This window comes from Pseudorasbora parva, chromosome 6, assembly GCF_024679245.1.
Source record: "Pseudorasbora parva isolate DD20220531a chromosome 6, ASM2467924v1, whole genome shotgun sequence".
NCBI classification, from domain to species: Eukaryota; Metazoa; Chordata; class Actinopteri; order Cypriniformes; family Gobionidae; genus Pseudorasbora; species Pseudorasbora parva.
The window spans coordinates 2,330,559-2,344,716 of NC_090177.1; the positions used below are offsets into that span (position 1 = coordinate 2,330,559).

The 14,158-nt window shown below is 40.8% G+C and overlaps 1 protein-coding gene across 1 annotated transcript in view; it reads left to right on the forward strand.

The window, feature by feature from the left end:
* The window catches only part of LOC137078211 (collagen alpha-1(XXIV) chain-like), a 247,343-nt gene that overhangs the window by 34,441 nt on the left and 198,744 nt on the right, over window positions 1-14,158 (forward strand). The window contains exon 3 of the mRNA XM_067445327.1: window positions 1,022-2,247. Coding sequence (XP_067301428.1) covers window positions 1,022-2,247 — 1,226 coding nt within the window. The remainder of the gene's footprint in view (window positions 1-1,021; window positions 2,248-14,158) is intronic.

Genomic DNA, 14,158 nt, shown 5'->3' on the forward strand with positions numbered 1-14,158 from the left:
TAAGGACCATCTTAAACCAGCTCATGACCAGCTAAAATCAGCTAATGAACAGCTAAGGACCAGCTTAAACCAGCTCATGACAAGCTTAGGACCAGCTTAAACCAGCTCATGACCAGCTAAGGACCATCTCAAACCAGCTCATGACAAGCTTAAACCAGCTCATGACCAGCTAAGGACCATCTTAAACCAGCTCATGACCAGCTTAAACCAGCTCATGACCAGCTAAGGACCATCTTAAACCAGCTCATGACAAGCTTAAACCAGCTCATGACCAGCTAAGGACCAGCTTAAACCAGCTCATGACCAGCTAAGGACCAGCTTAAACCAGCTCGTGACCAGCTTAAACCAGCTCATGACCAGCTAAGGACCAGCTTAAACCAGCTCATGACCAGCTTAAACCAGCTCATGACCAGCTAAGGACCAGCTAAGGACAAGTTTAAACCAACTCATGAACAGCTAAGGACTAGCTTAAACTAGCTCATGACCAGATAAGGACCATCTTAAACTAGCTCATGACAAGCTAAGGACCAGCTTAAACCAGCTAAGGGTCATCTTAAACCAGCCCAAACCAGCTGCCATGCTTCAAAACATACCTAACCAGCATATGCTGTTTTTTTCAACAGGGCAGCAAGCAAGATGTCAAATAGCCATCCAAACACAGCCATATCAAGGCTAAAACAAGGCAAAATTTGGGTTGTCAATGAAAATGTATTAGATGTGTAACCATAGCCCAAGAATAGACTAGTCATCAAGAACATGTCAAAGAAATGAAACCAAACACCTTGTAATCACTGATGACTTTGCTTACATGAATGAATGTTACACATCTCGTAAGTTGTTTTATTAAAAAACGACATGTAACCAAAAGTTTTTTTGGCTATTAGTGAGTTTCTCTTAGCTAGACAATATCAGGTCTATAGTTAACCGAGACGATTAAATAGCAGCTAATGCTTGCTGGGTGTCTACCTTGCCACACCATGTTTACCCAATTGCTTACAATTGTCTCTCTCTTTCTCTCAAGGTGTAGATCTTATACATCAGCTGGGCCTTTCCGGACACAGAGACATACACTCTTCCGGGACAGCTTACCTCACCTCCCTTTCTTCATCTCTCTCCATCCTGCCCCCTGGTGTTGGGGTTATCCTCGGACAGGATGCCCTCATTGAGGCCCCATTGTTGGGCCTGCTCCCCGCAGGCGTGGAGGAGGAGTTTTCCATCATAGTGAGTTTAAGCTCCTGGCGAGCGAACAATGCCTTTATTTTTAGTATACGTGACGGCCGGGATAGACTCCAATTTGGCTTGCAGATCCTACCGGGTAGGGTAGTGGTTTACACAGGCGAGAAAGCATCTGTCTACTTCAAGTACGATGTGCAAGATGGACAATGGCACTCCTTCTCCGTGGGAGTTCGGCCACGATCTGTATCTCTTTATGCACGATGCGGGGCAATGCAGTTTGACGAGGAAACCCTGACACGTCCGCAGACTTTAGGCTTTGAAGGCCGTCTCTCGGTAGGTCGGATGGACTCCAGAGCGGTGCAGTTTGAAGGAGCGTTGTGCCAGCTGGATATCTACCCCTATGCCCAAGCTGCGGCAAACTACTGCGACTATGTTAAAAAACAGTGCAGACTGTCCGACACCTTCCGATCTCTCTCAGAGTCTCACTTCCCATCAGTTTCACCCTCCCCCAAGTTCCACCGATTTATCCCAACTCTTGCTGATCACTCCCCTACGGCCACCAACTCTATTCCCACAGCAATTTTGGACCAGCTTTCAACTACAAGCTCTCCTAAATTTCGCTCCAGCACACCTGGTCTAATTTCCCCATCTCCAAGACCCGTCAATAAGGTGCAATCCCTGGCCTTTACTCCGGAGACTACCACCAGAAACCCAGCGGGTGAAAATTACACCAAGAATAAGCCACTTCTTAAGAAGCCAAGAGCGACTCGGGCCACCCCGGACTTGATCACCATCGTCAAGCAGAGCCATTTGAAAGAGGCGTTTAGGAATGAGGGTGGATCCCAATCTAACAAGGAGCTTCTGCAGACCAAGCTTAAAGTAAACAGCACCATCTTGTACCGTGAAGAGAGCAGCTATAACCTAGTGGACCAATCCGAGGAGCAGGCTCAGGAGGGGGTGCACGACACAGGATACACCGAGGGTTATGGATATGACTATGGTTTCGAAGAAGACGAATATTTCTATGACTATGATGGATTTGTTGGTCCTAAAGGAGAACCGGGTCCTCCAGTGAGTACTCTCTGATTATCTTTCTCATGTATTTGAATGACTTCCATACTCTTTATAGTGCAAGTCGCTGCAAGCCAGAGCAAAGCTCTACTTAAGAATTTATCCAAATTACAATGCATAAGAGTTCAAGCTAATTTATGGGTTTTTCTTGGGTGGAATTAAAAGCTCTTTGAGAGAGCATGCATTTGGTTGCGTTTCTGCGAGCCATATTTGATCAGGAGTCTACTGGGCAAGAGAACAAGTAAATTTATTTGTCAGTGACAGGTAGTGATTTAGAAGCGAGATGATAGTTTGATTTTGTCCTCCCGGACTTAAAGGTGGTTATAATAGCATGTTTCAAGTTGCCGCCAGTTGCCCATGCTGTAAATTGACTGATGTGCTAATTTACACCTCTATTTGTAATGGGGTTTGCATCACTTAGCAACAAGATAACCAGGTGATGTCAAAACACTCATCATGTTCAGGTAGGGGTAATGTAATTCTGCTTTCAAAGTCATGTTGGAATAATCATGCTTATGAGATGAGTGCACACGAATGCCACCACAAAGTTGTAATTAGTAGCGGGGAAACTCTGGGTTTTCTTTTCCGAGCCGGAGGCATATCATGGATAGACATCAAGATAAACTGTAACGGTGAATGTTGATGGTACAGTTTAGTTTAGATAAAACTTGCTTGAAAATGCTACATATTTTGCTGAATATCTAGGTTCCGAGGCCTATCTCCCAATTTTTTCTGCATCCTAATTATGTAATATAGATTATCTCTTCGTTTGCACAACCTGTCAAGGCTATTTTGGCTGTAGTGTAACACTTGGCATCTTTGTTAGGTAGGGAAAATGGAAAGTAATTGACCTTTTCCATAGTGTCCCTAGAAGACTTTAAGGCAAAATAAAAATGAGAGGTTAGCAAATCGGTCAAAAATTATTAGCACTAGCTTAGCGTTTGGTTTTTCAGCTATGCTATACTAGTGCAAAATGGTCTGATTTTGTGTTCAAAATAAGTTTAATGTATGGATTGGTTTAGAAATGACATGTAGATTCACTGCATAGACTAAACAATGAGTTAGAACTAGCTTAGCTCTTGCATGGCTTTCCAAGCATTTATCACTGTTAGCTCTCAAGGCAATCTTTTGTAGCATGACCAAGGCTTATCTTAGAGGAAATCCTAAATATAGCAAGGCACATGAAATAAACTGTCAACACAGAACTGCAGAACTAGAACTACATTATCAAGTGTAGGTCAGTAGGCCACAGTGAACCTCAGTTCCAGAATCCCAGAATAAATTAAATCACGCCAATAAACAAATGCCAGAAACTGATGATCTTTTTGGACAAGATTCTGAAGATGCCCCGAAGCGTCTCTAAAGTAATGTTTTATTCATGTTCAAACAGTTGCTTGCACAATTAAGGTGTTTACATAAGAGGTTTGTGTGAGGATATGTGGATATTTTTGTTGGACGTCACCCTAAGTGCTCTCACTTGGCTGAGGGATAACGGTGCATTCCTCTCTTTTGGAAGAACCGGGGGAGGTAAAAGCACCAGCTGGGACTATCCAGAGTCAGCGTTTCATTGCACTTCCCTCTCCTGTTGTAACCCTTATTATGCCTCGAAGGCCCAAATCATCAATGAATGAGATGGACAGCTTCAGTTTGGTTTCTGTAGCACATGCAGCAAACTAATTATTTAAATCTAATGACATTTATCCAAAGCACTATTCGCACGGGATTAGTATTCTAGGGACCTCTGTGATTTAGAAATGACTCCCCCACATCTGAGTTTTTCGTGGCGCATTCGCACGGGATTAGCAAAGCCTGTGATTTTACTCGAATTTACTGACTTCTCCCGGATATGATGTCAAGACTTCGTTATAGATATAGCTGTATAGATCATAAACAGGCATCGATATCGTTTTGATTATTTTATAGTTATAAATAAACATAATTTCATTCAGTTAGTGAACAGACGCCATGAACTGAGCTCAGACCAGCGGCAGGAGTCAGATTTCATTTATCACGAGTGAGAAGCTGACAATATCTACGACGGAAGATTCAGTTTCAATGCTAAATGTAAAAGACAAGCTTGTCACTACTGTTCTGTTATGTTTTTAGACATTAAGAGCAGTATTGAAGTTAATATTAAACACACCATTCAATCAGTTTACTCCCAAATTGATACTCATTCTAAAGGGAAAGTAATCCGTGCGGCTGCACGGGAATTCATAACGGTGCGCGTTATTAAAGCAGACTCCATTCTTCGTGAAAGATAAAGATAGAAATGCTCACAGGAATCAAAAACCTTTCAAAAATTATATACGATCCGCCTAATCCTGGCCAAATCACAGAGATGCCGATTTGCACGGGACTACTATTATCACAGGACCTCGGTGTTCGGCGAAATATGGTAGGTAATTTGCGGGGGAATTTTTACTTTACAAATTACAGACATGGCCGATTCGCACTGGATTAAGATCACAGACATTCTCTGCAATTATTACAAATCATCAGAGGTCCCTAGATAATTCTAGTCCCGTGCGAATAGGGCATTAGTCCCCTTTCCAGCTTAAACTAGGCACAATGTTTGCTAAAGCCTATTTAGTTTGAGCAGCTTTAAATATTAAAAAGCAAGAGTGTCAGGCGGCTGATCATGCTTAGTTTGATCGCTGGTGATGCATTCATTAAATTTCAAATAAATTGCATTAATGGTCAAATCATGGGTAGTTATGGTGTAGCGATATAAAAATGTGACGATATGTATGGCCGATGGAAACGATATGATTCGCGATATAGAGTTGTTTTATCCACTGCTCAGCTTGCTGTAGTCGGCCTGTTTATAAGGTATAATTCACCCAAACACAAATGAAGATATTCTTTATGAAACCTGAGGGATTTCTGTCCCTCCGTTTAAAGTCCATTATTCTTCTCAAACTTAAAAGATCCAAAATAATGTCATAAAGGCATCGTAAAAATAACTAATCGAGTGTCTAATCCGGATCTTCTGTAGAGACACGAGCGATGGCTTATGATGAACAGATTTCCTCATACTGTAGTAAACACGGACGCTCAGATGATCGACAAAACAACACAGAGAGTAAATGCAGAATTAAAGTTAAAGATGAGCTGAACATTTACAGTTTGAGAGCGGCGGCCATTTTGATGAGCTTTCCTGCGATTAGAGCGGTGACGGATTGCATTGATCATCTGAAGCGCACACACACTCCTCAAAGTCAAAGCGCAAACATCATTTAAATCACCTGATCATGCTTAGTTTTAGTAGTATGATTGTTCAAAGCATGTTAGATGATTTATTCTCATATGTACAGCGCATTAATAGCAGGAGAGATGCTGCCTGAGTAATGCCTGAGGGGGAAAAATGAAAGCTTACGGAGTTTCAGTGACATTATTACATTAAACGACTATATATAATGTTGAATATAATGTATAATGATGCAATTGGGGAATATGTGTGGGTCTTAATAACAATACACAAATAATAATATTATTATTTCAATAATAATAAAAAGTATAAAATAAAAAAACAATAAAAAAAACACTCTTCTTCATGTTGGCTTTAAATATCCGGATACATATTGTATCGTGAGTTCAGTATTGTGATATATATCGAATCGTGACACGAGTGTATCTTTACACCCCTAGTTATTAGTGATGTCACGATACGATATCTTGAAGAAATTTTGATACCATGGGGAAACTGCCATATATACCGCCATTCAGATCTTTATTTATAATTTTGGTAATTTTTTTGCAATAGCTTACACTCAGAGGCTTTATTTGAATCGTTGAACTACGTTTACCGACAAGTAATAAAACAAGAACAAATTGTAAACAATAGCTCAAATATATGCAATAGAATAAAGAGAAATAAACATGGCTATAAGTTTGTCAGATGGGTCTAACAATCGTATTCAAGTAAGAAACAGGCCTCCTACTGATATTAAAGTTTTCAAATGTAAAATAACCCTGGATAGTCTTCACTGTAAAAATTAGGCTGCTGTCACTTTAAGAGCGAATGCACGGATCCAATATACTGTTACACATGCATTTTCTCTTAACTATTTACAGTCAAAAATGCCTATATTTACCCGAATACTTGGCAAGACGGGCATTTTGTCATAATTTGTTCACGTTTAAACTCAGAATCACACAGCCGGCGCAATGTGACATCAGGTGTCGACGCGAATGTGTTAGCTTCAGCCGACGCAGTTCTCATTAGGGTTGGGTGATGTCACCTAAATCGGCAGCTGACAATGTGTACAGTAAAATATCGCGATGGACGATGATATCGTCCGGGGGGGTTAATAATAATATTTTCGTTTTCGTTTTTTCGAACTAGAGCTTAGATCGGCTCAAAAAAATCAAGCCCGACCCTACCAGAGCCTGTGCACCCGAGAGACCGGCCCTGCCCGACACATTAACTGCAATTATGAGCCCGAGCCCCATTTAAACCCGACCATTTTTGAATACGTGGGCGTTCTGTCGAGAACGAGCCTGTAATGACTAATGAGCGGAGCGGAGCCGGTGTGATCAGCTCAATAATCCGCAGGCGCGCGCTCATGAACGCAGCGGTAAAATGATGTTCGTTCAAATCCAGCTCAGACGTGACATAAATCTGTAGCTTAGGCTACTATACTTGTTGTAGCCATTAAACAATGTTTTTTATTTATGTTTAAATATTATAGCCTAATATTTTTTTCTTTAATTAATAAAAAGCAAATAAGTAGACGGTCGCGGCCCTCGCGGAAGCCATCGCTTTCATCATGAACTGGAGCGTGTCTCAAATAAACTGAAACTCAGCTATGGCGTTATTTCCCTGTCAAATGTCAAGAACGCATTATTGTAGCGCGAAAGTACATTAATATAATGCGCGAGCGCGAATCTCTCTGCTCGTGCGCGAGACCTGTGCGTGCGCTCTCAGATACGCTGCTCTTGGAAGAATTTTCTCTGGGCTCACTCAGAGAATATGCCTGCACTTAAAACGTGTCCAGTGCAATCGCGGATCTCTCCTCTTCGCTTAAACTAAGCCTGTATGTGCAAAGACTGTCTTCCGTACGTTCGCAAGAAGAGAAATACTCTTCTTTACGGTTTCGTTCTCTTTGCTCTTGGCATAAACGCCGTCGAAACGGCAACAACCAATCAGAAATAGGCTTCAACGACTGACCAATGAAAACGCGACATGTTGTGGGTGCTTATTTATTGTTACATATTTAATGTTACATTGGTCAAAACAATGAAAACAAATAAGTATAACATGATATTCACGGTCTATGACCCCCTAAAGCAGCTTTGCCACCCCATGTATAAAAGTCTAGTTCTGCCACTGCCAGTGGATTATTTAGAAATGTATGCCAACTTTTGCGGTGAAAGGTAACTTAATTCACAAATTGCAATAACAATTTTCCCAACAAAATGGATTTCATTAATCAGTATTTTTAATTACTTTAAATCTGTTGCATTTGTGTTTGATGCAGTTAGATATAGCATAATTTTACTGGGGCATTTTGCCCCCTTATCTATTATTACATTATATATTATTATATTATATCTATTAGGGGGCATTTTGTTTAGATTTTAATTATTTTTGCCTTTTGGAATCTGCATTTAAATCCATTTGGCTCAAAAATCTCACTTTCAAATGGGGATGGCACCTGTAGTGTGAACAAAGTGGCTGTGCAGATAGGCTAGAGTAGACAGTCTAGGTTAATATGTAAAATAATCCAATCGCCCTCTTCCCAGACATTTTTAAGATATATTTGACATATTTTTCATAAAAACAAAAATATCGTCCATTCGGCGGATCCATCTCATCTTTATTGAAGTCACTGAACTCAAGTGATTCTAATTCCATGTGGGGTTCAATATAAGATTTCATGTATGATGTCGCGTTTTCATTGGTCAGTCGTTGAAGCCTATTTCTGATTGGTTGTTGCTGTTTCGACGGCGTTTATGCCAAGAGCAAAGAGAACGAAACCGTAAAGAAGAGTATTTCTCTTCTTGCGAGCGTACGGAAGACAGTCTGTGCACATACAGGCTTAGTTTAAGCGAAGACGAGAGATCCGCGATTGCACTGGACACGTTTTAAGTGCAGGCATATTCTCTGAGTGAGCCCAGAGAAAATTCTTCCAAGAGCAGCGTATCTGAGAGCGCACGCACAGGTCTCGCGCACGAGCAGGGAGAATTTACTCTCGGCACATTATATTCCGCGCGCGAGCAGAGAGATTCGCGCTCGCGCATTATATTAATGTACTTTCGCGCTACAATAATGCGTTCTCGACATTTGACAGGGAAATAACGCCATACTCAGCAGGCTTGCCTCACAGACATGAGAAATACGTAGCCTAATATGTGTAGAAACGAAAAGATTTAAATAAGCATAGTGCAGTGCAGGCACGGCGGCAGGATTCCAGTTTTGGATGGGCCAGACCAATTGTGGGTGGGCCTTAAATTAAAAACGTTATCAAGTCACTGTTTAACCTAATACAAATGACTGACTCATATACTGTTATAGCTTATATGGAAGCTTTATTTTCCACTTTTTATCTCACAATTTGACTTTTTTTTTTCTCACAATTGCGAGTTATAAAGTCACAATTCTGACTTTATGTCACGCAATTGCGAGTTTATATCTCATAATTGTGAACTAACAACTGGATTGGCTAAATGACACTCATATTTTTGCGTCAAAAGACAGGCTTAAAAGATTGCCAAATGTGAAAATAGCATGGGAAGAAGAGAGAGCATGAGAAGAATATTCAATTAATTTAATATTCAATATTTAATATTTAATATTCAATTAAAAAATTATTTAACAGAAAAGAAAAGCTATAGGGCGTTTATCTCTCCGAAATTACAGGAGTAGGCTAGTTGGCGGGGTTTGTTCTTGAAAATGTCAATGATTTCATCAAAGTCCAGAGCCGCGTTTCCATTACCCTTCAAATTGCGCAAATTGAAACTGCGAATTGAGGAAACGCGGCAATTTCGCAAAAACTCCCATAGAAACAATTCACAATACTCTGTCATTTGTAGCTCTACAGATAAGTGCAAGACATAATTATAAACTATAAACTGTCTACTTTTATTTGTGGACTCAGGGAACTAATTATTTTGCATGCACTCACTCCTAACGCTGTCTTCATTTCAAAAAAATATTTTGTTTATTAAATGCCATTTTTTTCTTTTCCAAAGCATTTCTATATTCAGTTCATATGCCCAACAAACGAAATATCTAGCCAAAATAACGAAAGTGGTAAAAAAAAACATTAAAAAAACATTAAAAAAACATGAGTTACCATGCAAATTCAAACATTTCGCTCTTCTCCGTCATCCTGGCGCGCGTAAAAGTCGATCATTCTTTACAGATGACGGTTCGGTTTGGAGAGAAGACGAGACGGAGTTCTTTATTAAACTCATAAAAGACAATACAGGATTACAGTAATACTGGATTCTAAACACAGAAATGCCACATGATCATGAAGACCTTGAAGCAGATCTGACACACACACACACACACACACACACACACACACACACACACACACACACACACACACACACACACACACACACACACACACACACACCGCTTAAGTAACCTAAGGGGCTTTCCTTGCCATTAATGCTTGGATAACACACACGTCTCCTTCCAATAAAAATAACAGCTAGTGTGGTGGATGGGATATACAAACCTACCAAGTGCCATCATTTTGGAATGACCTATCGAAAATAATACGTTTTAGTCGCATAAATGCAGCTATAGAGACGCTGTCATTTCGCAATAATTTTTTATCGACATTTAAGAAATATCACAAAAGATTTTTGCAAATCTGTAATGGAAACGCAGATACTCTCTCTCAAATGTCAACAGATTGAGGGACATAAGGCGAGAAGTAAGCTCCTATTTGGTGTATTTTGGTGTTTTAATTCAGTTGACACTGGAAAAGATGCGTTCAACTGTACATGAAGTGATTGGCAATGTTATCAGTTATCAGGCAGTGTTGTGTCCTGCTGCCCTCCTTTATCTCTTGTTTGCAGCGATGACTCTGATACCGTTCGCACACGTTTAAGGTACTTAAACAACGACTGCTGCAACATCCTTTACTGGAAATTATTTTCACGTTCACAAATATCCGATCTCGAACCTCACTGTCTGCTGAACTTGCGCAGAAACATCAAAATAGACACAAACAACTGTTTAAATTTTGTTAAAAACAAAACATTTAGACTAGCCTATTACCACAAATTATGAGCTTATTTGCCATTCTCAACCATTTTTTGACTAAATTAAATGTAGAGCCCTTCCAAAATTAAGGATTTATTTTTATATTTTTTTTTTATGGAGGTTTATTTCTTTGTTGAAAAGAAGAGTTTTATAAAAAGGAAAAAAAGAGTCATTAGCTCATGTGAATGAGTATTTGAATGTTGGAATGGGGATTCATTTTGTTGGAAATAAGAAACTATCTCTCTAAGTAATTTTCAATGTGATTCATATTTGTTGAATGTTTAAAGAAAAGTCTTGCAGTTGAAATGTAGGAGAACATCACACAAAGTGTTTTTTTATTTTAGTGGAAATATGTTTATCCAATGAAGTGTTCTGATGGTGACCCCTGAAGTTCAAGGGGGCGGGATGAGGAAGAAAAAAATAGAGAGCTCGTGGGGACTCGAGAGCTTGTGGGGGAAATAGAGAGCTCGGGGAAAGAAAAAAAAAGATAGTAAAAAGTTGAATGAGAATTAGAAAACAACGTATTGCAAGAGGAAAAAAAACCCTTTCTTTGCATATAGTGTGTTGAAAACGTAGAAGAAGTTTGTTTTGTTGACAGAGTTTAACGAATTACAACAGTTAAAGAACTATTGGCATTGAATATTCGCAAGATTATGTTCGGGAAGGAAGTTAATGGTACTTTGAAAAGTGGAGCGAACTGGAAAGGGATCTAAAGTGAGTGAGCAACGGGCATCGAAGATTGACTGATCGCAGCGCGAGAGCACAGCTGTTGTGTGTGTTGTGTTAAGTGCTGCACATCGGGATTCACTCGCGGATGGAGTTCGTTGGGACATCTTTATTATCATCGCTGGATGGCTCCAGGTTACTGCTGTTCCTTTCTATGTGTTTCCTTATTCTGGACCCGGATCGATTTCCTCGAGTTGTCATTTCTCTGGATTTGTGAGTATTCAATGTGGTGTCAAATTACAAAGAGCTCCAACGTAGCGCGCCAACGATTGAACTAAAATCCCAGCTGGGTAGAACTCATTACATTGGGGGGGTTTAATGTGATTTTCTGGACTTGATGTGAATTGTGATTTTATTGTTTAGATTTCCATTTGAAAGGATTATTTTCCATTTGAGGAAAAAAAACAGAATCAAAAGAGTTCCGGTTTAATAAACAAATGTTTATTGTTCATTAAATATTTTTTTGTGGTTTCCTGGGGAGGAAAGGAAAAGTGGTAAGGTAATTTTTTTTTTTTTACAGATCATAGATTTACGTTGTGAACTGTTGAACACCAGTTTGTAATTACTTCCAATTTAAATTGTTAAAACACTAAACTGACACTTATAGTGGTATCTGAAGATCTGGGTTTTGTGTTTAACTGAAATTAAATAATTTAGAAATGTGCCTCTCCCCAAGTTAGTGTCTTTTGGAAGGTCCCCTAGACATAATAGGCCATATTTACTGGTGAGAGGGCTACATTTTATGGGGGCTCGTCCAAGGGATCTTTCAGATCATTTCAGATTGTGTTTTCTTAGACGCTGTGAACGTGTATGTTCAGTGAAAATTTGGAAGTAATTTATGTGCATACTTGGTTTCTTTGAGAATTTTGTGAAGAGAGCTTTAATGCTTAACAGTCATTCCCTGTTTTCCTGAGTACATACTATTGATGATGCAAGGAAAAGATGGGAAATGATTTTCTGCATACCATGACTGTTCATCCTGAGATCAGATCTGCCTATGAACGGGTCATTACTGTTAGCAAGTGTGATGTTGACGACAGTAGAGGTACTGTCTGGTTTCCTCGTCTTAAGCCGTTGAAGTTGACTCCAGGAGAGAGTGTGAGGGTTTCTGGAATCCTGAAATACCCTGTTACCTTATCTACTAAAACTTTGTTAGTGGATCAGCCTGAGGAGTCCTGTTTTCCAGAGGAACTGCTAGTGCGAGCTGAGGTGCAGTCTGTTACTGCTGTCCAGTCAAAAAGAGTTGGAGTTTCTATCAGGAATGTCTCTTCTCGCCCAGTGACGATCAAGAGAGGAATGCCTATTGCGCATGTGTTTCCTGTTGATGTGGTGCCTACTGTCTCTAAGCCCAGAGAGAGTAGTGCCAAAACCAAACTGACCAAGGATTCATTTAACTTTGGCGATTCTCCTGTATCTAAAGAATGGAAACAGCAGCTGGCCAAAAAGATGTTGGAGAGAAAGGATGTTTTCTCCTGCGATGAATTTGATGTGGGATGTTCAAAGAGTACTCAACACCACATTAGGCTGACAGAGGATAAGCCTTTCCGTGAGAGGTCACGACGGCTTGCACCAGCCGACATCGAGGATGTTAGACAGCACTTGGAGAAGCTGAAGGAGGCTGATATTATTGCTGAGTCCAGAAGTCCTTATGCTTCACCTATCGTTGTAGTCCGGAAAAAGAACGGACAGATAAGGATGTGTGTGGACTACAGGACGCTGAATCGTCGCACAATCACTGACCAATACACCGTTCCCCGCATTGAAGATGCTCTGGCCTGCTTAAATGGAAGCCAGTGGTTCAGTGTTTTGGACCTTAGGAGTGGATATTATCAGATCCCCCTGAGTGAAGAGGACCAAGAAAAGACAGCTTTCATTTGCCCGGTGGGGTTTTACCAATTCCAGCGGATGCCACAGGGGATTTGTGGAGCTCCCTCAACCTTCCAGCGAGTGATGGAAAAGACGGTGGGAGATATGAACCTGTTGGAAGTGTTGGTCTACTTGGATGACCTCATTATCTTCGGAAGGACTTTGGAGGAGCATGAGGAGAGGCTGCTCAAGGTGCTGGACCGGTTGCAGAGCGAAGGGTTGAAATTGTCCCTGGACAAGTGCATTTTTTGTCAGACTTCTGTCAGCTATGTTGGTCACATTGTGTCTCAAGATGGTGTTTCGACTGATCCCTCCAAGATCGAAGCTGTCAAATCTTGGCCCAGACCCCAGAACGTGACAGAGCTACGTTCTTTCTTAGGTTTCTGTGGGTACTATAGGAGATTCGTAAAGGACTATTCTAAGGTATCTTACCCACTTAATCAGTTGCTGCAAGGGTGTTTTCCAACCAAGACCTTGAAGAAAATAAAAGCTGGAGATAATCCCGACCGGATTGTGTACAAAGCCTCAGATCCATTTGGAAATAGATGGACTGATGCATGTGAAGCTGCTTTCAATGAGTTGAAGGTGAGACTTACCAAGGCTCCTGTGTTGGTCTTTGCCAACTCTCAGCTCCCGTACGTCCTACATGTTGATGCCTGCTGTGAAGGGTTGGGCGGGGTACTGTATCAGGACCAGGGACAGGGGTTGAGGCCTGTAGCTTTTGTCAGCAGAAGTTTGACGCCTTCTGAAAGGAACTATCCAGTCCACAAACTTGAGTTCTTGGCATTAAAGTGGGCTGTTGTCGACAAGCTACATGACTACCTGTATGGAGTAAAGTTTGAAGTGCAGACAGACAACAATCCACTAACTTATGTTTTGACCACAGCAAAATTGGATGCTACAGGACATAGGTGGCTGGCGGCTCTTTCTGTTTATGACTTCAGTCTCAAGTACAGGCCTGGGAGACAAAATGTTGATGCCGATGCTTTGTCTCGGCGTCCTCACAAGAGAGTGAAGGACCAGGAGTGGACTAATATATCATCCTCTGGAGTGAGATCCCTGTGTAACCTGTCAGGGCAAGACAAGTCC